This window comes from Eptesicus fuscus, chromosome 15, assembly GCF_027574615.1.
Source record: "Eptesicus fuscus isolate TK198812 chromosome 15, DD_ASM_mEF_20220401, whole genome shotgun sequence".
NCBI classification, from domain to species: domain Eukaryota; kingdom Metazoa; phylum Chordata; class Mammalia; order Chiroptera; family Vespertilionidae; genus Eptesicus; species Eptesicus fuscus.
In genome coordinates, this window is record NC_072487.1 from 27751604 (window position 1) to 27773559 (window position 21956).

Genomic DNA, 21956 nt, shown 5'->3' on the forward strand with positions numbered 1-21956 from the left:
GGCGGCTCTGGCCAGAGCAAAGGCGGTGCCAGCAGCCAGGGGTAGGAAGGCCCATTTTTGCACGAATCTTGGTGCATCGGTCCTCTAGTTTACAGATAAATTAAGTGAGGCCCAGAGAGCCTAAGCAGCCTGGCCAAGGTCATAGAGTTGATGCTGATAGTTAATAGTGCTGTTCAGAAGGACAGTGCACACAGTAACTGATATAGTCTTCTCAAGAAGGGCGCTTGGCATTATAAAGCTGAGGGAGTGTCAAGATGAACTCACTTGCCTGGCGACACCGTAGCAGAATCAGAAAGGCAAGATCTGAGTGCAGGTTGTCTGGCTCTAGAGCTGCGGTTGCCAACCTTCCGGACCTCACAGACCACCACTGGTTGGCGACCGCTGCTCTAGAGCACACATGTGGCTCCACAGCCATAGAATTCATTGGCCAAGCAAGGAATTGGCCAAGCTGCTAGACAATCAAGCACTCCACAACAAGGAGGCATTGACAGGACTGGCCCAGACAAATGTTAGTACCACAGTAACCAGGCATATATACGCATGGCCACAGATCCTGGAAACATATGAGTGTCACACAGCAGTTTTCCATGAGAATTTAGATGAGAGGCTTCCCACAGGTCACCATTATCACCTGCCACTTTATAAATGAGGAAAATGAGACTTAAGATAATTTAGTAACTTTTCTGACAGCAAGTAGCTAAAAAGGTGGAAAACCTTAATTTAAACATGGAAACCAGAAAAATCATTCAACCTGCTTTGGTTTGTCTATGTTAAATCAATTTTATTTAACTGATATCTACCCAAATGACTATAGCAAAAAATAAATAAAATAAAAAGCTATGAAAAGAACAACATTATTAAAATTGGAGATGGATTTTGACCTCCCAGTTAAATAATGAGTTTGAGATGTTAATACAGGTTGCTAATACAAAAAGCCTGGCTGAATTTGAAGTGGGACTGCCACCAAGGCCAGAGCTTAGCTTCCCGTATAATTATGTGAAGCTGGGCCCCTTGGTGATAACATATTAAATAGAATTAGTAAAACTTTACTTAATATAATTAAAATTCTGAAGGTTAGATTTAACTTATCTAATTAAATCTAATATAGTGGAAAAACACAGCTTACTTTGTAAGTAGTCAAGGGCTTTCTAAATATATTTATTCTGAAGTTATTTATTTGCCTATTAGCTAAAGTCTATGTTGAAAAGGGTGTTTTGAGCCTAAATTTTGAGTCAGACAGGCAAAGCAGAGTGTGCAGTTTACTTTCACTCATTTAATTTCACTGATCTAATTCCAAAAGCATTTTTTTCCAATCGTAAACAAGTTTTTTTTAGATCATATGGTTTGGGCAGAGACTAAACAACAGGGGTCTAAACTCTATAGTGATAGAATGTTAGGAGAGGACAGAACAATCCAGATAGGTGACAATGGGATAAGCCTGGGGTGGTGACACAGTAGGGAACAGTAGGGTTTGGAAGCCATAGGACTTAGTAATAGGTTGGGCATGAGAGAAGGAGAGAGTGAAAGCAGATTGTTAATGGGAAACACTTAGGTTAGAGCTTGTTTGTTTGTTTTAATCACAGTAAATTTGAAGTACTTTTGTGACATAGAAATGGAGACCTAAAGTTGGAATTGGATAAACCTGAAGTGTTCAGAGGAGCGTTCTGGCTGAAGATGTGAGTCTGTAAATCATTTGCATGTAGTAACAAGTGATGCTCTGTGCTGGAATGACATTACAAAGGAAGAGAAGGAGTGGAAAGGAGTCCTTGGCCAGAGCCTCGAGGAACTCTATCATTTAATTGCTGGGTAACAGATGATAAATCCTGCTAGAGAAACAAGGGTAACGTGCCCAGGAATAGAACTATAGAACCAGGAGAGTTAGATACAGAGAAAACACTGAGAGGGTCTTATCGACATTGTCAGATTCTGCTAAGAGATCAAGAGAGAAGAGGGTCAAAAATTCTCCTTTTGATGTAACATGATTGAGGCCACCGAACACCCTGGCAAGGACAGGGAGGTGGGCTAATGAGGCAGGAGCCTCATCAACCAGAAAGTGAATGGAAGGTAAAGAAATGGAGACCAGCAAGAACAGGCAGCTCTTCTCAGAATTTGGATAGTAAGGGGTAGGAGAGAGAAGGAATGATGACTGGAATGGGATGTGGTTTGCTTTATTTTTAAGTGGCAGATATTTATGTAAGTTGGAAAGCAAATGTATAGGATCCAATGAGGTGGAAGAAGCCGAGATATTCATATGTGAGAAAGAGAAGGGGTGTGATATATAGCAGCGAATTTCAACCACTGTGCTGTGGCATGCTGATGTGCCACAAGATTTTTAAAACATGTAATACCTGACTTTAGGCAGGGGCACTGACCTCTTTTTCCTTAGATTATCAAATAACATGACAGCAGCCAACACAATAGCCACCTAGTGTAAATGAATGTAAAAAGTATACTTTTTTTGTCAGATCAGCAAAAATATGCTAGGAGCCCATCGCGCAATATCGCACGCAGTAGGCCACCCGCCACTTCCGCGGAAGCTGGTGGGGACCGCAGTGCGCCGCCAGGAGCCGCGCTGCTTTCCTGGGAGGCAGGCCCGCCGTCTCCTCTCCAGGCCTGCGCTCAGCCGCGGAGGCTGTGCCGCCCCCATGTTCCCCAGAGGCCCTCCGTGGCTGGGGCATCGCTGTGGCGACGAAGCAAGCATCCCACCCCAGCTGCTCCGTGCCCGCTGCCCAGAGGCCCTCCATTGCCGTGGCAATGAAGCAAGCATTCCGCAGGCCACTTGTGCTGCCCGCTCTCAGCAGCAGCCCCTCCAGGACTGGGGGACTCCTGTGAGGCTGGGGAGACTGGGCGCTGCCATCTTGTGGCTGTGGACTCCACCATATTTGTGACGGAGTGATGGTTAATTTGCATATTACCCTTTTATTAAAATCTTGGTGTGCTGAGGAATTTTAGTAATTAGTTTGTGTGCCATGAGAAGGAAAAGGTTGAAAATCGCTAGTGTATGGTAAACTTCCTTAGAGTGAAATGATGGGAACCAATGCAAGAAAGAGTGCTTGGCCTTAAAAAATAGGGCCAGTCCTCCTACTCCACCCAAAGGAAAGATTTTGGTGTGTACAGATGTAGGTAGGCTTGTAGTATGGTAGACAGATGTTGAGGGAAATTCTGTCTGAATGTGTTTATTTTCTCTGTATATGAGTGATAAGGCCATCTTCTAGTGGGAAGATAAGGAGGTTTCAGGTTTGAGGCCAGGGGAGGAATTTTGAAAACGTTATCATGTAAAATTGAAGGACTAGGTGACTAAAGAAGTTGTGGTCTATTTCCAGGCAGTATTGAGGGCTTGAGTTCGCTGATCATGAATTTATGGCATCCTTCTGCCCTGTGTGTTATTTCCCAAGCTGTGTTCAGCTCCTTGGGTTCAGGCACAGAGAAAGGCCATCACAGATTTCAGCCATGGTAGAGGGGAGGATGTTGGCTTTAGAAAGGCAGAGTTCAAGGATCTCAAGGATCTGAGAGCCGTGGTGGTTCATGGGCCATTCCTTGAAAAGAAACGCCAAGTCCTAACCCTGAGGTTCATGGGTGGGGGAGGAGGAGTGAATAAACAGCCACCACATGAGACTTCAAGGGAAGTAGTATACTCTGGGGAAATCTAGGTTTCCGGAAAAGCAACCACATTGGTGTTTACAAAACCGCAGTTGCAGAGAACAAAGTTGAAATGTATGAATTTAGAACCAGGCAAGACATTCTGTAACATGGAGTTCCAAACTCCCAGCACTCCACTCCAGGTCTTTCACTGGACAAGAGTTGCTATGAGCCTGGCCAGAGTGGTTCAGTTGGATGAGCATTGTCCCATGCACCAGGAGGTCACTAAGTTCAGTTCTCGTCCGGGCACATGCCTGGGTTGGGGACTGGATCCCTGGTAGGGGCATGCAGGAGGCAGCCGATCCGTGTTTCTCTCTCATCAATGTTTCTCTCTAATCAATGTCTCTCTCTCTCTCTCTCTCTCTCTCTCTCTCTCTCTCTCTCCTCTCTCTCCCCCTCTCTCTCTCTCTCCTCCTCCCTCTCCCCTCTCCCCCTCTCCCTCTCCCTCTCTTTCCCTCTCCCTCTCCCTTCCTTTCTGAAATCAGTAAAAACATTTAAAAAAACAACAACAATGCAATTTAAAAAGAGAGAAGAGAGTTGCTTTTTAGCAGGCTCCACTGTGATGTTGTCAATGAATGCTTTAGAGATCAGTGGAGATCATATCCAGCCACACAATTAATTACTGATGGGGAGGCTGTACAATTCTTATCCCAACTGCAAGTAGTAATATAAATAGTGGGAAGTGCTGCAGAAGAAAGAATGGATTTCTTTTTTCATGTACAAGAATGGCAACTCGAAGTATGAAAGCAGAAAGGAAAATTAATAGAATTTATCAGCTTCACCTTGATTTATACGATTCTGAACGAGGACAGTGGGAGCTCTATGACAATGTGCATTATCATCGCTTTAGGCAAAGAGCACCTGTCCTGACTGTGTATGATTGGTAGAGAAATGCAGGAGGTTCCCTGACAAGTGTGTTTATCAAGCACATCTGCAGCGTTATTTCCTACGCTTGGTTGCACCCCCTGTCATTCCCCTCAGTGCTCACTTAACATGATGGACTTGTTGGGCAAATCCTTCAGGTGGTGGGAGGACCGGGAGGGGAGGAAGCTTACTCTGGGTCATTAAAAAAAAAAAAAAACAGGTTCTAGCCTCTCACACACTCCAACTCTTCATTCTCCTTCCCCTCCTTGATCATCATGACTATTTGTAGGAAAGAAAATGAATGGCTAAGTGATGTGATCTTGTGAGTCTGTTGATAGCTGCTCAGAGCACCATGGAGAGAGGGCTCAGGTATAGTCATAGAATTCTCGATGAGAGAGAAAGAAGTTTGTCAAGTACTTTAAACTGCATCTCGGGGAATTTCACTGGGTCCTGAATAAGGTAGTTGAGGTGCACCTCTCCCACCCTGATGGTCAATATCAGCCAGAAGCATGTGCATCCATTTAGTGCAATATGCCACACGCTACTGTGCTAAGTGCTTTGAATACATTTGCTTTTATTTCCCCCGAAATAACAGTCTGGTATTATTTTAATCTCTTTTTTATCTTTTTATTTCATTTATTTGGGTGACACTGGCTAACAAAATTATACAGGTTTCAGGTGCACAGTTCCATAACACATTACCTGTATACCGTATTGCCTGTGATCACCACCCCAAGTCACAGTTTTCAGAATATACAACTGAGATTCAGGGATGTTCAAGGATCAGCCCAAGATCACACAGCATACAAGTGACAGAGCCTGAATTCTGGGCCTTATAGATGTCCAGACGCCACATTCTTTACAAGAATGCTCTAGAGTGGTACCGTCCAACAAATATAATGAGAGCCTCATGTGAAATTTTTAAATTTTCTAGCCGCTACAGGAGAAGTACAAAGAAAGACGTGAAACTACTTTTTATTTGACCCAGTGTATCCAGAATATTATCATTTTAACATATGATGACTATTAGAAATTATTACTGAGCTATTTTACATTCGTTTTTCCATAGTAAGTCTTTAAATCTATGTCTCTTATATTTGAGAGCAAAGCTCAGTTCAGACAGGTCACATTCCAGGTGCTCCAAAGCCACAACAGGCTACTGGTTACTACACGGGGCATTGATGCAAACAGGGTTCTTTATCAAGGAGGGTTTGCTGAGTTTATTGCAGGTTTTGCTTTGAGATAAGTGGAAAGAGGCCTTCCTGTGTGTGTTATTGGTCTCTGTGATATAACGTTAGTGCCCTTGCCCCTGCGTGGCAGCCTTCTCTTCTGAAAGTGTATGTGTGCTTTCAAAATAAATCTCCACAAAATTTATGGGGTCCTTAGTAAGTATTACGTGATGCAGAGGGGTATTTGGCGGGGGGAGACAATTGGTAAGATTAAGATATACATAGATTTGTATCCCTCTACAATCTGTTTTAACTGGGGCAGTAATTTCGCCAATTTGTCTCTTTGTCTATTATCTTTTCTTATAGGATTTTTGAAGGGGCCAAATGAAATTATGCACTTAATATAATACCTGGGAAGTAGGAAGTGATTAATGTGTTAGCCATTATTATACACTTAACATGCAAAGTCATTGTATACTTACTACTGCAGATTGGTATTAACTAGTCCCTAACCATGAATACAAGGGCAGGCTATAGGCTATATGGAAATTGCAATTTTTTTTTTTTTACAAATAGCCCACATCTATATGCAGACAAGTAACTTTATACATTACTTAAATTTTAGTCAACTATTCTTATTTGGAGAACTCGGTTACTTTCGCCTCTTCCTATAGATGTATTACATTGAGATCTATGTTAAAGGCCCTTAGGTAGTGGGTATCTCCAAATTTCTGCCACACACACTTACCTTTAGGGTTACCAATTGATAGTTAGAAAGGGGAACTTTTTAATATCTTTACATAATTGTTATAAGATTATGAGCAATTTTTTTTGCTTTTAACTTTTTACCCAAATAAAAAATATTCTAGAGGTATGTAAATAAAATTATCATTATCATAATATAAGCATGGTATAAACTTAAAGTAATTTTTATTACATATTTTCCTTTTTAAAAGTTATCTTATAAATTGCCATTATAGAAAATATTTGGTTCTGCAGCTTGTGTTGGTCAATTTCATTATACCACCCTTGCAGCCTTGTATGTGTCCAACACCAGGGCCCTAACCAAGTATTCCCATCCTGTTTATGATACTAATAAAGAGCAGTCATCCGTGGTGATATAACCTTATAGGCTCATTGAAGTCACACATAAATGTCTACACACGTTGTTTTTAAAATTGAACGAACAGGTGGTTATTTGTCATTGATGGACAAGTTACTCCATCTCCGTAATTTGCCTTCTGTCTCCATCACTGGTCTGTGGAAGATTTAAGATATAGCCATTTACTTTTCTCTCTGAACTAACTTATTTTTGTCTGCCGATTCTTGTGCAGAGGTTACTACATAATAATTGTGCCTTTGAAGAAATCTCGTGGGAAATTTATCAAGCCATGGGAGAGTCCAGATGAAATGGAATTAGATGAGGTAAGTGTGTCTTTGTTGGTAGTGTCTTTCACTGGTTATTTAATTTACTAAACATTCTCCTCTCCACAGAGTCCTTTCAGCATCCAATCCAGTTGCAGACTTCTGCATGCTGGTCAGCTGTCTGGTCTGATAGTTCAGTGCTATGGGTGTATTAACCTCTAGGGATCACAACAAAGAGCCTTTTGCTTTAATTAAAAAACATTAAGCTGCAATAAAGCTTACAACCTGTCTAATCTTTGTTAGCTTTAGTGTTTTGCCCTTTGCCCTTGGTAAAACATGATGCAGAGGTGTAAAAGGTGAGTGAATTGTCAGCAAAGGCTTAATCACCAATGTTATGAATTCCAAAGTCCACTTCATTAATGCAATGGTAGCTGCAGCTGTTACAAATGTTAAATTGCATTTTGCAGCAGAATCCAACATTTGACCCACTATAGATCCTTGACCAGGTTCTCACAGAATTGTGCTGATTAGCATATGTTTGCCTTATTCTGTATTCTGTAGGATATCAGAATCAAAATCACATTTAACCACAGAGGCAGACAACAACAAAATTTTGATCAAAAGAAGAAAATAGTGCTAAAAATAGAGCAGATACTAAATGAGTATTATTTTAATTTCCAAAATCATACCACAAGCTTGAGTACATTTTAATTTATACTCTTTTTGCAGAAAGAACATTTGGTTGTTGTTTTTTAAGTTAGTGTGAAGTTGTCCATAAGACCTAATTATTATATACCTCTAGTGAGAGGAGAAAGCTGTGATCAGAAGTATTAAGCCAGATACACCAGAAGGCCACAGCAAGTTGATGCTTGGGGTTCAGATTTGAAATCTTAAGAGAAACATGCTGTTTTCATGTGACGCTGGTTTGAATCAGTTCAGAAGGCAAGTAAAAAGGCTCCCATTTGGGGAAATGGGAGATTTTAATTTATTGAGATTATTTACAACATCGGCCCTATATTATCACCCAACCTGTGATTTCTAGGTATTTTTCCCTACCTCAAATTAGTTCAGATGGAGCAAGGAAAAGCATAAATTCCTTAGATGCATTACAGGCAAGTGAGGTTTATTTCATACATGTCTGCACTAAGGAGGCAGTGATCTGACAGGTAAGGGCTGGTAGCTGCTTTAGGCAAACATATGTCATCTCTAGAAGTGGGTACATCATCATCCACTTCATTTATCTCAGTTAAACTCAAGTGGAGAAGGGGAGATGAGTTCAGGTTAGGATTATGCTTTTGTGTCACTGTTTAAGTGATTAGATGAGCATTGGAGGAGTATAAATTGAGGCATCATTTGAATAAGGTTGTCAAGTAATTTGTAAAAATCTTATTTTTTTGTCGTTGTTGATAATAAAGGAACAAATCATTTTTCCATGATGTTAGAGGAATAGTTACCCTTCGTCTGAATGTGGAAAATGGTCAGCTGGTCTTCTGTCAACATTTTGAATCAGTTAATCCTGGGATATTCTTTATTATATTAATCAATTCTCAGCTGAATGATAAAATTCAGTTGGATTTGGATTTAAAATGTAAAGACAATTTATAGAATCTTTGAGTTTTTCTACTTGTTTTTTCTTTAAGTTTTCAAGGAATTAATATCCAGGCCAACAAGGACATCAAATACTTTTAATTTTTTATTTTTAAAAATATATTGGGGGGTGGGTGACATTGGTTAATGGGAACATATAGATTTCAAGTCTGCGTTTCTATAATACATTATCGGTATGTTGTAAATGACAAGATTTCCTTATAGGTGGAGCCATTTGGTGATAAGTAGTATGAAGCTGATTCTCGTTTAAGGCCCGGTTCCAAACTCCGGAATGCACAGCAATGCTAATGGATAGAAGTATTGCGCTATATGACATTGAACTTTCTTGCAATTAAACTCTATGGGTCTGTGCCGCTGAGTCCCATAACAAAGGGTCATTTTAATCATCCCACACATTGTGGTACATTAATCTGTATAATAGTTTGATAAAGAACATTTATTAATTCAAAATGTGGGGTCAGGATGGGTTGCTACCCACTTTTCTTACTGATATAATTGAGACCACATTGTAGAATTAATGGTGGAAGAAATAAGATATGCATTGACTGGAAAATGAAAATTATTTCTGACTAAAAAAACCAAAGCCCTTGATATATCTTCTGGAATTACCTCCAATACATCTTGTAACTACTGTGGAGGGGAGCAAGTGAAAGCAGGCCATGACCTCCTTTATGTTTACTCATTCCGGTTCTGATCCCTGCAGACAGTTTTTCATTTCTTCTTTTTTCTACCATGGATAATAAATGCATTTCAGTAATTTTATCTATAGCTTGGTACTGCCAGGTTTGACAAAGCAGTATTCCTCTCTTAAATGTATTTGACCAAGTGGTTTTCTTAGAACAGTGTATAATTCAAATTGTTCAAACAATCAATATCAACAAATAGAATGGTGGCCTAAGGGGAGTTGCAATGTATGCCTCACATCTAGGCCCATAAAAAAATGAAAAGAAGCTTTCTAAACGGATTTACTCTAAATATCATTTTTTAAGCACATGTGTCCGTTGTTTGGGGATAATTTCTCCATAATAAATTTATAGAGTTGGAACTCCTATTGTCAAAGTCAGACTGGGCAGAGTAGAAATTGATAGTCAGAATGGATTTGGGGCCGAATGCGTCCTAAAATGTTATTTACATTTAATTCAGGGCAGGTCTTGGAATATATCATAAGCTTTTCATCGCATTGTACTTTAAAAAGCCTGCGGTAAAATAATGTGGTTATTTGTGATTTTAACTTCAGCATACTGGCTAACTCCAGTGTCATCTACGTATACATGACTCATTTAAAGTATAACACAGGAAGCATCCAGCAGAGATTAGAGAACCAGCAGGGACAGAGTTGATTTTCCAGGTTTCACCTTAACGAATGGCCACATTGGCTCTACAGAGCACCAAACACACACCCTTTTTTTTTTTTTCCCAACATACTTCCTCAAAATCTTCTAAAGAAACCCTAGCAAAAGGTATTCATGGGGATGACAGTGATATGGATGAGTTATGACAGTTGCCTACATCGGAAATATGAATAAAATCAAGGTAGGGTTTGATCAGTGAAGTAGAAGAAGGGAGCAGTCACATAAACAACTGATGGTAAATGTTTCTGATTAACCAACTTCAAAAAGCTGTTCAGCTCATCTGCAGTGCATTTGTCCTTCCCCACGTAATGGGCCATCATTTACTGCCTATCAACAATAACCTTTGCAATGACGTTTCAAGTGTAGCATTAAATATATGGTCTCGGGATTTTTAAAAATAACATGTAAAAGGAATCCAGGAGGAAGAAATCTAAATACACACTAACACGTGTTAATGAAAGCAGATGCACAATATTTATATTTGTCTAAATACAGACTGAGTTAAAACAACTTAGATGATCAATTTACCTTAATTGTTGGGTTTGTTTCCTTGATGTTGTGCAACTTCAATAAGTAAACAGAAGTATGGTTTACAAATCTCTTACATGTAATTTCATTTTATTTCACCAATTGAGTCCAATTATATATTGCCACTTTCTATTATGTCTCAGTTACCTCATTTATCAAATGGGGACAATACTAGCCTAAATTGTAGGGCTATTATAAGGAGTAAATGGACTAATACAACATGTTTAGGCTCTGAAAACAGTGCCTAGTAAGTGCTTAAAAATATGAGCTATTGTCATTTTCATCATCCTAATGAGTAAATATAAATTTGACAACAGAATTGAAAGATAGTACTAAGTTTCTGGCCTTGATTTACTATAACCCAAATGGTGCATAAATGATCAGTATACCTGAATTTATCATCAGATGGTCCAAATTTGCTAAACAGGTTATGCCCAACCTAATAAAGGTTTTCATAAAATAACCTATATTTCATGTGATTCTAATTATATCAATAAACTCAAATTTCTCAGAAAATGTGATAATATGATAAGTGAAAAGTTACTAAAAAAATACCAGCACAGATTATATAATCAAAAGACTGTTTTTCACACTTCTTTAGGTTGTCATTTTAAACCAGCAGAGCACATTTAAAATTCTGTGTACAAGAGACTGTAGTTTGCTACCAGTTCCTGACATAAAGATTTGGTGTCTGTCATATGTACAACCTGCAGCCGGTTATTATCACAGAAGTCTGTCCTTGCTTATGCTAGGGTCTCATTCCACTAAGAAGATATCACTAGTTTGGTTTTTACTATTATTATTTCCATTTTTAAAAACAAAAGTAGTCAGTAATTTTGTCATTAAGTTTTCATAAGTACCTAAATCAAAGAGCCAAATCAAGCTGGAAATCTATATATATAAAAGGGTAAGAGACCAACTGTCCATCCGACTGACCAGTCGACCAGCCAGTCCATATGATGTGCACTAGCAATTTAAAAATAAACGTTGACTCGCACATGCGCGATACATATAAAGTTCTATCTGGCGCCAATCGCATGCGTGTGTTTTGATCTGTCATTGTTAATTGTGAATTTGGTTGACATTTCTATTATAGAGAAAGGGCGAATAACAATATTAAAATATTTCTTCTAAGTAATTTCCTTTCAATGTGCACGAATTTGTGCACCAGGCCACTAGTTGTTAAATAAATAACTATATTTATTATTGTCAGTTAAAAATCAGGCATCAGATATTATTCCTGCAGATTTGAGGGAATTTGCATCATATAAATTATCTCACTCCTAAAAACAATCTGAAATGGCACTAATATATCTAAAAAAATTAATAATAATTGAAAGTTTAGGTGGCTTTATCTGAGTTTAGTACTAGTTTAATAAGTAACAATAGAGTCCAAATTGACAAGCTTTTATGACTCAAGCTGGCTTTTTCTGTAGACAAGTTCGAATGCACTCTTCCATTTTGAGAAGATTTCGCTGGGGCGGACAATGACAGGAGCCACCACTAAAGGACCTAGTTGTCCTGTGTCGGTAGCCTGGCCCTGGCAGTAGCAGTCCAGTTTCTTACCTTGACAGCAAGGCACACACTTGCGAGCGAGAACCAAGGTTCTGGTGATGGTGATATGCTGCATGAAGAGTGAACAAGCGGCCCTGGGGTTGTTCCCAGTCCTGAACTAACTTCTCGCATGAGACTATCATCAAGTTGGGTGGTTATTGTTTACATTTCTTTCTCTATTTCCCACTTTACTTCTTAGCTGCTTAAAGAGATATCCAGGAAACGCAGAAGCCTCCGTCATGGGAGAGAAGTTGAATTAAAGCCATATATAGCCGCTCACTTTGATGTCCTTCCCACGGAGTTCACCCTGGGAGATGACAAACATTATGGAGGATTCACAAACAAGCAACTCCAAAGTGGTCAAGAATATGTCTTCTTTGTGTTAGCAGTGATGGAACATGCAGAGTCTGTAAGTTAATTGTGTTGGCATTTAACACATGCCAGGGGGTTCCCCAAAAATGTATACTCGTTTTGAATGATTATAAAGTCAGGGTTTATTAACATACAGTTCATTTTCAAAATTTAAAAGACTCTATAGAAATGAACAATTTTTTTTTTTTTTTTTTTTTGGTCAATGCCTGTTTTCAAACTGATGACCATTCTGGTCCAGGCACTGCTGGTAATGTGAAGCAGTGGAATCATAAACACCAAGAATCATTTCATTAGGTATTTGTGTGCCCTCTATTCGTTGACTGTTGCCAATTTTGTACTGTAAACTTTATCTTTTATGTATTACAATTTAAAAATATCTAGTGGCACATTAGGGTGAATTTTCTTTGTTCAGAACTTAGTCTGGCTTCACTCATTATTTCAAATCAGTTAACTCTGAAAAAGAGTAAACATTAAGTGAATTATCTGTGTTAAAATGTGTATACATTTGCGGGGGGGCGGGGGGGGAGATACCATCTATTTCCTATGGAATTCTATACATTTTCACCAGAATCTGGTTATTCGGGCATGCGTAGGTATAGCCATCCTAATTATTTCCTAGGAGCTGTTGTTAACGCTGTAACAGCGGCCTGCTTTGGGGACACTGCTGGGTCGTCTGCTTGAGCTTTCCTTACAAACAGGGCCGTGTCTGTAACAGGGAGTTTAGGGGATTTCTAATCTATGAAGTGCCGAATTGTTGGGGCATGGTTCCCCAGACCTTTCCATGGGACACATGTATTGACAGGAGGGTGACAGCCATTAGTCCTCACATATCCTTCCTCATCCTTTTAAAATGGCTGTTATTTAAAAAAAAAAAAAATCTGGTATAATACCTAGTAGACATCAGCCTGTATGATTACAATAGGAACAAGCTCTGCAGTTACACACGGGATATTTGCAGGTATTTGAAAATATTAACAAGGGGTGATGGTATTTATTCGCCTATGACTGCCGGCGAGCCCACCGCGCTCTCTGTCCCGACTCATAGGGAAGCTCTGTCTAGGAAAAGGCAGGCCCAGCCAGCTTCTTTCATTGTCGCATTTTACCAGTGACTTTATCGGAGGAAACCCCAGAAAGTTAGAAAATAAGTCAATAAAACTGAGAATTCCGAAGGTACTCTAAATAATGAGTTGTCTTCTTTTATGCAATTCATCCTGCTCTTATGTCATTGTATGCTTCAGTTGCTTTGAATGTTAAATAGAGAGAAAGAGGAGATAGGAAGGGGGTGGCTCTTGAAGTGGCAGTTCGCATTAACATTTAATATGCTTATTCTAAACTGTGTCTCTAAGAGATTAGGGTCTAAAACTGACAGGGGTGGCCACTCCGTTGAGCCAGTCACTACCGTATAAGATGCCTGAGATGTACCAAAGATTTCTCCACATCCGGTGTGAGCATGTGCAGCCGGGCTTCTCTTCAAAGGACTGAAGGGTTCCCCCGTGGAAAATCAAAACACAAAGGCAGCCCTTCTGTCTGGTTTACCTTTGTGCACAGAATGTCATTTGAAAACAAAGCGACGGGCTTCCTGGAATTTTAATGCACGGATGTGCTTCCTCTCTCTAGTTGAAGGTTCTAAGGCAAAACATCAAGGGAATGGAATGTTGGAAATCATCTTTTCAATTTCTTTAAAAAGGACTTTTAGATACTTGAAAGCAATTTTCTTTAAATAGCTCTAGGATGTTTCAGAAAGCAAATTCAGACCATTGAGGTAGATCAGAGAATCCAGCAAAGAGGAGAAATCTCATGAGATCATTAGGCCGTTCGTACCTATCAGAGCTCTGATTTCTAGTGCCGCCCAGACATTTTTACTAGAGTTCAAATGCATCACCATTGATGAAGCGCCTACACCTTCCTGTGTGCGTCATCACACTGTTTCATTCATTATGCAATTAGCATTTTTCCCAGATACGTTATCTGAATTGTCCCTTTTCTTCTTCATCTTTCTCAAGGGTGCTCTCAAAGCTAACAGCATGGCTTTTATGTTTCATATATGTTTTCAGGCCAGCCTTTACTTAATAGAAGAGACTCGTATTCAGCTAGTGTAATGTTAGGAGTGATACCTGTCCTTTTATAAGCCTCTGATTTTATGAATGATTGTTAATCCACCTAATCACTTCAAGGGAGGACTGATAATTTGCATAGAGAAAATGTCTCCCTTCAACAAGACAGAAACTCAACCTCAATCCATTGATTTATTTCAAGAACATAGGAGGATGGGTGCAAAATGACCCAAGTTTGGTCTTTTCTGGTACCCCCGCACACTGAACAAACTCAACGTTTCACACGGCTGGTGCCATTTTTATGGTTTTGTTTTCCTTTCACTTTACACATCTCTGGTTCCTGAGCTATGTGCTTTGGGGAAAGCCTCTGCTTAGATTTCCACCTTGGCTGACCAAGATTATTATCTCAAAGGCTCTTGGTCAAGAATTTCAAGTCAGAGTGTTCGCTTACCTTTGTCTGCCCAACAGTTTGAGTCTGACCAACAAATGGAGAGGGGAAAGTGTGAACCAAAACAAACAGTTATACCCATGTGAAGAATCATGCTTCCTGGATATTTACTAGTAGTGTCTTTGTCAAGTCCTTTGTGTAAAGCTTTACACTGTACATATCTTTTTCTTATCGGCTTCGGAGAAGGTTGTAAATATCCAGAGTTGTTGTCCTTTTTGATGCATTAGAAATCTCCTAGTCCTATTGATGTCTTTTCTGGGCACGGTGAGGAGAATGTGAAGGGAAACTAGTTAACAAACACGTCGTGGGCATGTGTTCTCCAGCTGGACTACTCGGCTTATCGCACTTAAAATGAGAATTGATGTCCTTAGCCATATTTTTAAAAATGCATCTTAAAAATTTAAATATATTTACTGATCCTGGAATAAATGAACATATTCTTTTATACCTTGATAATGTCAGCCATTTGAACAGGTGAACATTTTATTTTAGACAACAAAGATTTGTTGGGGACTCACCATTGTAAAGTTCTGGGCTAGCTGATTTAAGTAGCTACACAAATAGTACATAAATCCCTGCCTTCCAGAAGTTTATAGTTTCACTAAAGAAAAGAAGACATATGCATAGATAAAAATTAAAAAAAAGATGAATGCCATTAAAAAGGACTGGCTGAAATTTTAAAAATGATTTTTTCCTATAATTGTGGAATAATTGATTATTTTCAATTGAGGAAAGTTAGCTTCATCGAAGGCAGTTTTTAAGTAGAGCCTTGAAAATTAGCTTGACTTCCAGAGCTAAATGTTGTGGAACTTGTGAGAGAGTTAAACTTAGAGAATAGAGTTTTAGGGGGTAGTAACAAGGAGTTCACTGTGATGGAATATGTTGTATGTGGTAAGGAAATTTAAAACAAATTGTGGAGTTTCTTAAGGACCATGCTAAGATGTCTAGGTTTTATTCAGGAATCTCCTGAGAGCCTCCTAAGGGTTTCATAGCTGTAGTTTAGGAGAATTACCCTATTGGCAGTAGAGACTGTTAAAGGAAGGAAGAAATTCTTGGTATGGTTGGAATGAGCATGAATGAGTCCTGAAGAAAAGTGGTACTCATGAGATTGGAAAGAAGGTGGATGGACTTGGGGGTACATAAATAAGATAAAATCAGCACTGTTTCATTCCTAGCTATTGAGAGGGTGAGAGAAAAAGGAAAGTTAGAAGGAGCGTATGCCTGGGAAGTAGGGAAGTAACACACATGCATTTCTTAACTTGGGGATTCATGTAGGAATCTCTAGAAACCATTGGAAATGAAGGTCTGGAACTCAGCAGAGATTCCAAGTTTAGGAACATTAGTGAGAAAGTAATCTGCAGAGAGGTTGGTATTTAAAGCTGGAGGTGACCTTGCCAGCTAAGGGAGAGGAGGAGAGACTAGCAGAAAATAAAATGTAAGAATGCTGGCATGGGATGGATGCAGAGAAATTAACTCAGTTGGCAAGGTTAGGAAGGGACTACGTGAGTACAGAATTAAGAGAACCAGAGGAGGGAGTTTTAAAGAAGGCGTGATTAACGGTGGCAGATCTGGAAAAGATGTCTGGAAGAGTAAGAACTGAATAATGACAATTTGATTTGTCAAATAATTGACTCGGACCAATGATGGAGTGAGAAGAGATGAGAAGCGAGTGGTAGGAGAGGAGGGGCAGCCCAGAGATGTGGATTGGTCTCTATTGGAAAAGGGAAAGATAAGGCCTTAAAAAGGGGTAGAGTTAAGAGAAGAGTTTTAATATGGGCTAAAATGGGGCAGAAAATATTATAAAAGCCAAATTCATAGACACTTAGTCCTTTCTTTCACTTGAGTAACTGTATTTTTTCAACTTTATTAAGGAAAAATTAACATACATAATTATGTATATGTTTAAAGTGTACAAAATGATGATTTGATATCCACATACATTGTGGCATGGTTACCAAGATCAAGATAATTAACACATCTATGCATCTATCATCTCACATAGTACCCTTTCTTTTGAATGTGGTGAGAATGCTTAAGATCTACTCTCAACAAATTTCAAGCATATACTACTGTGTTATTAGCTATAGTCACCAGGATGTACATAGATCCTAGAACTTATTCTTCTTATAATTGAAGGTTTGTACCTTATGACCTGCATCTCCCCATTTCCTCCCTCCAGCCTTTGGCAGTCACCATTCTATTCACTGCCCTCAGAAAGATTTATCCATGCTGTTGCAAATGGCAGGTTTTCCTTCTTTTTTGTGGCTGAATACTATTTCATTGTACATGTCTATGAGTGTGTGTGTGTATACAGATTTTTTTTTTTGTTCATTCATCCATTAAAGGGCACTTAGGTTATTTCCATACCTTAGATATTGTGAATAATGCTGCAGTGAACACCGGTGTGCAGATACCTTTTTAAGATGGTGATTTCATTTCCTTTGAATATATACCCAGGAGTGGGATTGCTGGATTGTGTGATAGTTCAATTTTTAATGTTTGGAGGAGCCAATATTCTATTTTTTCATAAGGGCTGTACCAATTTCCATTCCCCCCAGCACTGTATAAGGGTTCCCTTTATTCTGTATCAGTTGGGAACAATCACACCAACCTCTGAGCAGTAGCTGTAATAATATTGAATGGGAACTGCAAAATCCTTTTAAGTTATAAATATTCTATGTGCTGGAAAGCCATATCATCAGTTTCATACATCTTGCATCTGTAATTTGAACATTGGACCTCTCTTTTGAAGTTGTAGACTTTGTCCATTGTCCGGCCTCTATTTCCTAACTAATATACATTAAGTATTAAGGATGACTTACATAATTTAACTTTTAATTAAATAGTAATATTTTGCTCTATAAATGTTTAGTTTATAAATGTGGACTCCTTAACTGAGTGGTAATGTCTTGAGAGCTGGAGCTAATTATTCCTGTTGATTTTCACATAGCATGGCACACGTTGGCACAGTGTGAATGCTCATTGAACATTTTGCCACTGGTTAATTACTAGTACCATACTTCATAAATCACTTCATATGCCATGGATAGACCCCAATGAAAAAGTATATCTGGAATAATTTTATACCATCTAAAATGATTTTATTATAAAATACTTCACCATATAAGGAAATTTAAATTGCCGATTCTCTTTACTTTCCCTCTTTCCTTCCTCCCCTTGTCCTCTCCCCTCTCCTCCTTTTTATTTACTAACATTGTTTCACACACTTACTATCAAATCCACTATCTCAAATTTTTGCCACTTCTAATGCAAAAGATAAACACCAGAAAGACATTAGCTTGTAACTAACATAGACTCTGTTTTTCCTCAGAAGATGTATGCAACCAGTCCCTACTCAGACCCTGTTGTGTCAATGGATCTGGATCCACAGCCAATCACCGATGAAGAAGAAGGCTTAATCTGGGTTGTAGGCCCTGTCCTTGCAGTGGTCTTTATCATCTGCATTGTTATAGCTATTCTTCTCTATAAAAGGTAGGTTTGCCCAATATTTCTATTGTGATCTTGAGGGCTCTCTTATATTTGAAGACTTAATCCTTCTGTGGTCATTATGTGGTTGATTTTAGGAGAAATACTTCCCTGTAGCCCCAGTAGTCATTGGAATGTGGTTGCATTAGAGTTAGAACAAAATGTAAAAACTACACTATTTATAATCCCATTCAGTGTGTGTGGTATAGACTTTGTTGCCCAGCATGCCCGAATCCTAGCCTCTGTCTTCTGAGTATTTTACGCAGTATGAGCACTTTGCATGACATTTGAGACACTCGTACATTCACAAGCAGATGGTTATACACAAGCTTGCATTTGATTGTTTTTAAACGATTAATCGCTCAATTTCAGCATGGTTTTTTAAACTAAAATTTGCACATTTGTGTCCATTTCTGGAATATATGTAACTGGAATTGCATATGTGCTGAGATTTCCTGTAGCTATTTCTCAAAATTTAGCCAAGGAGCAAACATTTGAAGATTAGTGAAGGGAAAAGAGTGGAAGTCAATAACCTTTTTCCTTCCTGCTTTTCTTCTAACCCTTATTCCACATCTTCAATACTGAATTCTCATTTGGGTCCAAAGAGGAATGTGAAGTACCATTTTCTTTTTATAAAAATAACCTCAGTTTTATACTCCCAAATATCAGTCTGAGTTAGTGTCTCTGATTACAATTAGGATACAAACAGTTCACATCTACCCCATGTTTTCTGATTGTCCACTTTTTAAATTTTATTTCTGCCTTCATTACATAGAAGCAAGATGATTCTCCCTAGATCGCTGCTTATTCAGAATGGAGAATATTAATAATTCTACCTCTAAATACTTTTAGAATTAAAAATAGAATTGTAAAGTTACAAGTATGTAAAATTATAAAAATTAACATATGTAATACATTAACTTAAACATTTAGAATGACTAAATTCTGAATTATCTCCTTTTATATCAACTTTTCTTCCAATTTAAGTTTATTTCATGAAACTTTGTGTTCCCATTTTCCTTTGTAGTGTGTCATCTTTCAGAACACTCTGACGATCTCGCCTCTATCATTCTCTCTCTCTTTTCCTCTCTCTCCCTGATTCCCTCCTTCCTTGCCTTTCTCTCTCCTCATAACTTTGACCTTCAAGATCAGATGAGAGTTTCTTCATCATGATTCTTGCTTACATGCTTTATCTGATCATCTTATCTCCAGTATTTCTTTTTCCTATCCATATAGTTCCCTTCATTAATTACCTCTTTTACATTAATTACCTCTTTACTGGTATTCCTTTTGTAAATATGTTCTTATGTTCTTGGAATAGCCTTTATTTTACTTTTTATAACTTCTTCTCTTGACTCAAGAGTATATCCTTCCAGACACTTCTCTGAAAAACTTTCTCTTACGAAGCTGCATTCCATTTTATTTCAGTGTAAAGAGTGGGCTAAGGGGGAAAAAAAAGGACAAATTAAAGAAATTCATAACCATAGCGCATTAAATTGCCTATCCTATTTTAGAGCTAGAAAAAATGAAAGCAATACCCATAATTATTTTTCCCTGATCACTATGGTCACTCAGTTATCTGTGTCATAAAATAGCAAGTGATTGAAGCCCAAAATCTCCTCTTAGTTGATGGTTTCAGTCTTCTCATTCCAATGTGTATCTTACCGGTGTGCATTGTATTTAGACGCCTCTGTCTTGTACAAGAGGTAAGAGCAGGAAACGGGGAATAACCATATGCCCCAGAACAGTAACAGATGGGTGAATCCAAGCAAGAGCCGGTAGCCTTTGCTATTCATGAGCTGCACTTATTACCCAAAGAGAATGCAATAATTAAAAGCAAGAGTAAATTATAAAAGTTTTCAGTGAAATATTTATTTAGGTTACCACATCCTGCTATGGGAGTCAGATCAGAAAACATGTGCTTGCTGGCAGTTGCATTTCTAGACCATATCACATGACATTTTGTGATACTGCAAAATGGACAAAATGCTTGTCTTATTTTTTAAAATTGTGTTTCATGCGGATATATCTGACTATCCTTAAATCAGGTCACTGAACAGAGGTGTGCAAGAGATCTATGCGTTGGTTATGTCAATGTGAAGACATAGGATTTTAACCTTGATAATTGTTAACATTTAAATTTAACATTAAGTTTTCCTTTGATGTGCTTGGAAAACGTCAACTCAGTTATAGTTTTTCCTAGTCCTGCAAAAAGAGGCCTCAAATGGAAAGGTTTTATGACTCAGATAAAATAGAGTCGCATTTTCGTGTGTGCATGTGTGAGCATCGTCTAATGCAATTGTTGGAAGCTGCACACATCCTCGAATGCTAAGTATATTTAGCTAACCATCTGAAGGCCCGTGAAGCGTTTCTGAAATAGAAATGCTTGCTTCAGCAGTAAAGAACATTCCTGACTTGAAATTCAAATAGACCCAACAATGTCCTTCTTGATTATCGTGAGGCAGTTCAAGAGGAAATCTTCTGTAGGCAATGAATAGTGTCTTTTATAGCTTGGATTCTGAGCAAAGTTAATTATGTAATAAATACTTTGTCCTTTTAGGTGCCTTTCCGTTTATACATAGGTTGTTGAATTGACTTTGTTTTTAACCTAGTAATTTGTAAACCTACAATACATTGATAACCAGTGACAAAACAGTATCATGCAGGTTTTGTAAGGGCTCTAAAATGCCTTCTGAATCATCAAAAAAATGAAAATATGTTTGGTAGGTCTTTAGTGTTAGAAATTACCTTGCACTATGATTTTTTTGAAATGTTGTACTCTATGTGACATGTCATTGATTTTAAAATGTAAACTGCAGACGTAAGATGGTAGCAAGGGTTAGCAAAACACTCAACTAGGAATCAATAAAACTGAGTTCAAGTCCCAGCTCTGTAGACCAGCTAGCTATATGGGGTAGAAAGTCAAGTCGACACTCTGGGTCTCTGTTTCCTCATTTATGAAACAAGTAGGTAGGCTAGATAATTGAACGTTTTAAATAATAATGTTCTATGATGAGAAAACACCAATTAATAAAATATGTACTATATTATTTCTGTACCCAGGGTTTGTTTGTTTTTTTAAATGACTCCATGTTGCTCTTCTTGCTCCCCACTCCCCACACAAAAGAAGCCGTAAACCAATTAAATGCTCTTAGATATTCGTCTATCCCAGTGGTCGGCAAAGTCATTAGTCAACAGAGCCAAATATCAACAGTACAACGATTGAAATTTCTTTTGAGAGCCAAATTTTAAACTTAAACTTCTTCTAATGCCACTTCTTCAAAATAGACTTGCCCAGGCTGTGGTATTTTGTGGAAGAGCCACACTCAAGGGCCCAAAGAGCCGCATGTGGCTCGCGAGCCACAGTTTGCCGACCACTGGTCTATCCTGTACATTTGTTACACACATAAGGTGCTTCAGCCATTAGTTGTAGAACTGTCCAGGAATTCTTTATATAGAAAATGTTTAATAATAAAATGTTAAGCTGACTCTGTGGGAAATCATTTCAGGATGGATG

At 38.4% G+C, this 21956-nt stretch overlaps 1 protein-coding gene across 1 annotated transcript in view; it reads left to right on the forward strand.

Annotated features, from left to right (window-relative positions):
- PTPRD (protein tyrosine phosphatase receptor type D) overlaps positions 1 to 21956 on the forward strand; it is a 335371-nt gene that overhangs the window by 178992 nt on the left and 134423 nt on the right. The window contains exons 17-19 of the mRNA XM_054727642.1: positions 7007 to 7097; positions 12279 to 12488; positions 18285 to 18445. Coding sequence (XP_054583617.1) covers positions 7007 to 7097; positions 12279 to 12488; positions 18285 to 18445 — 462 coding nt within the window. The remainder of the gene's footprint in view (positions 1 to 7006; positions 7098 to 12278; positions 12489 to 18284; positions 18446 to 21956) is intronic.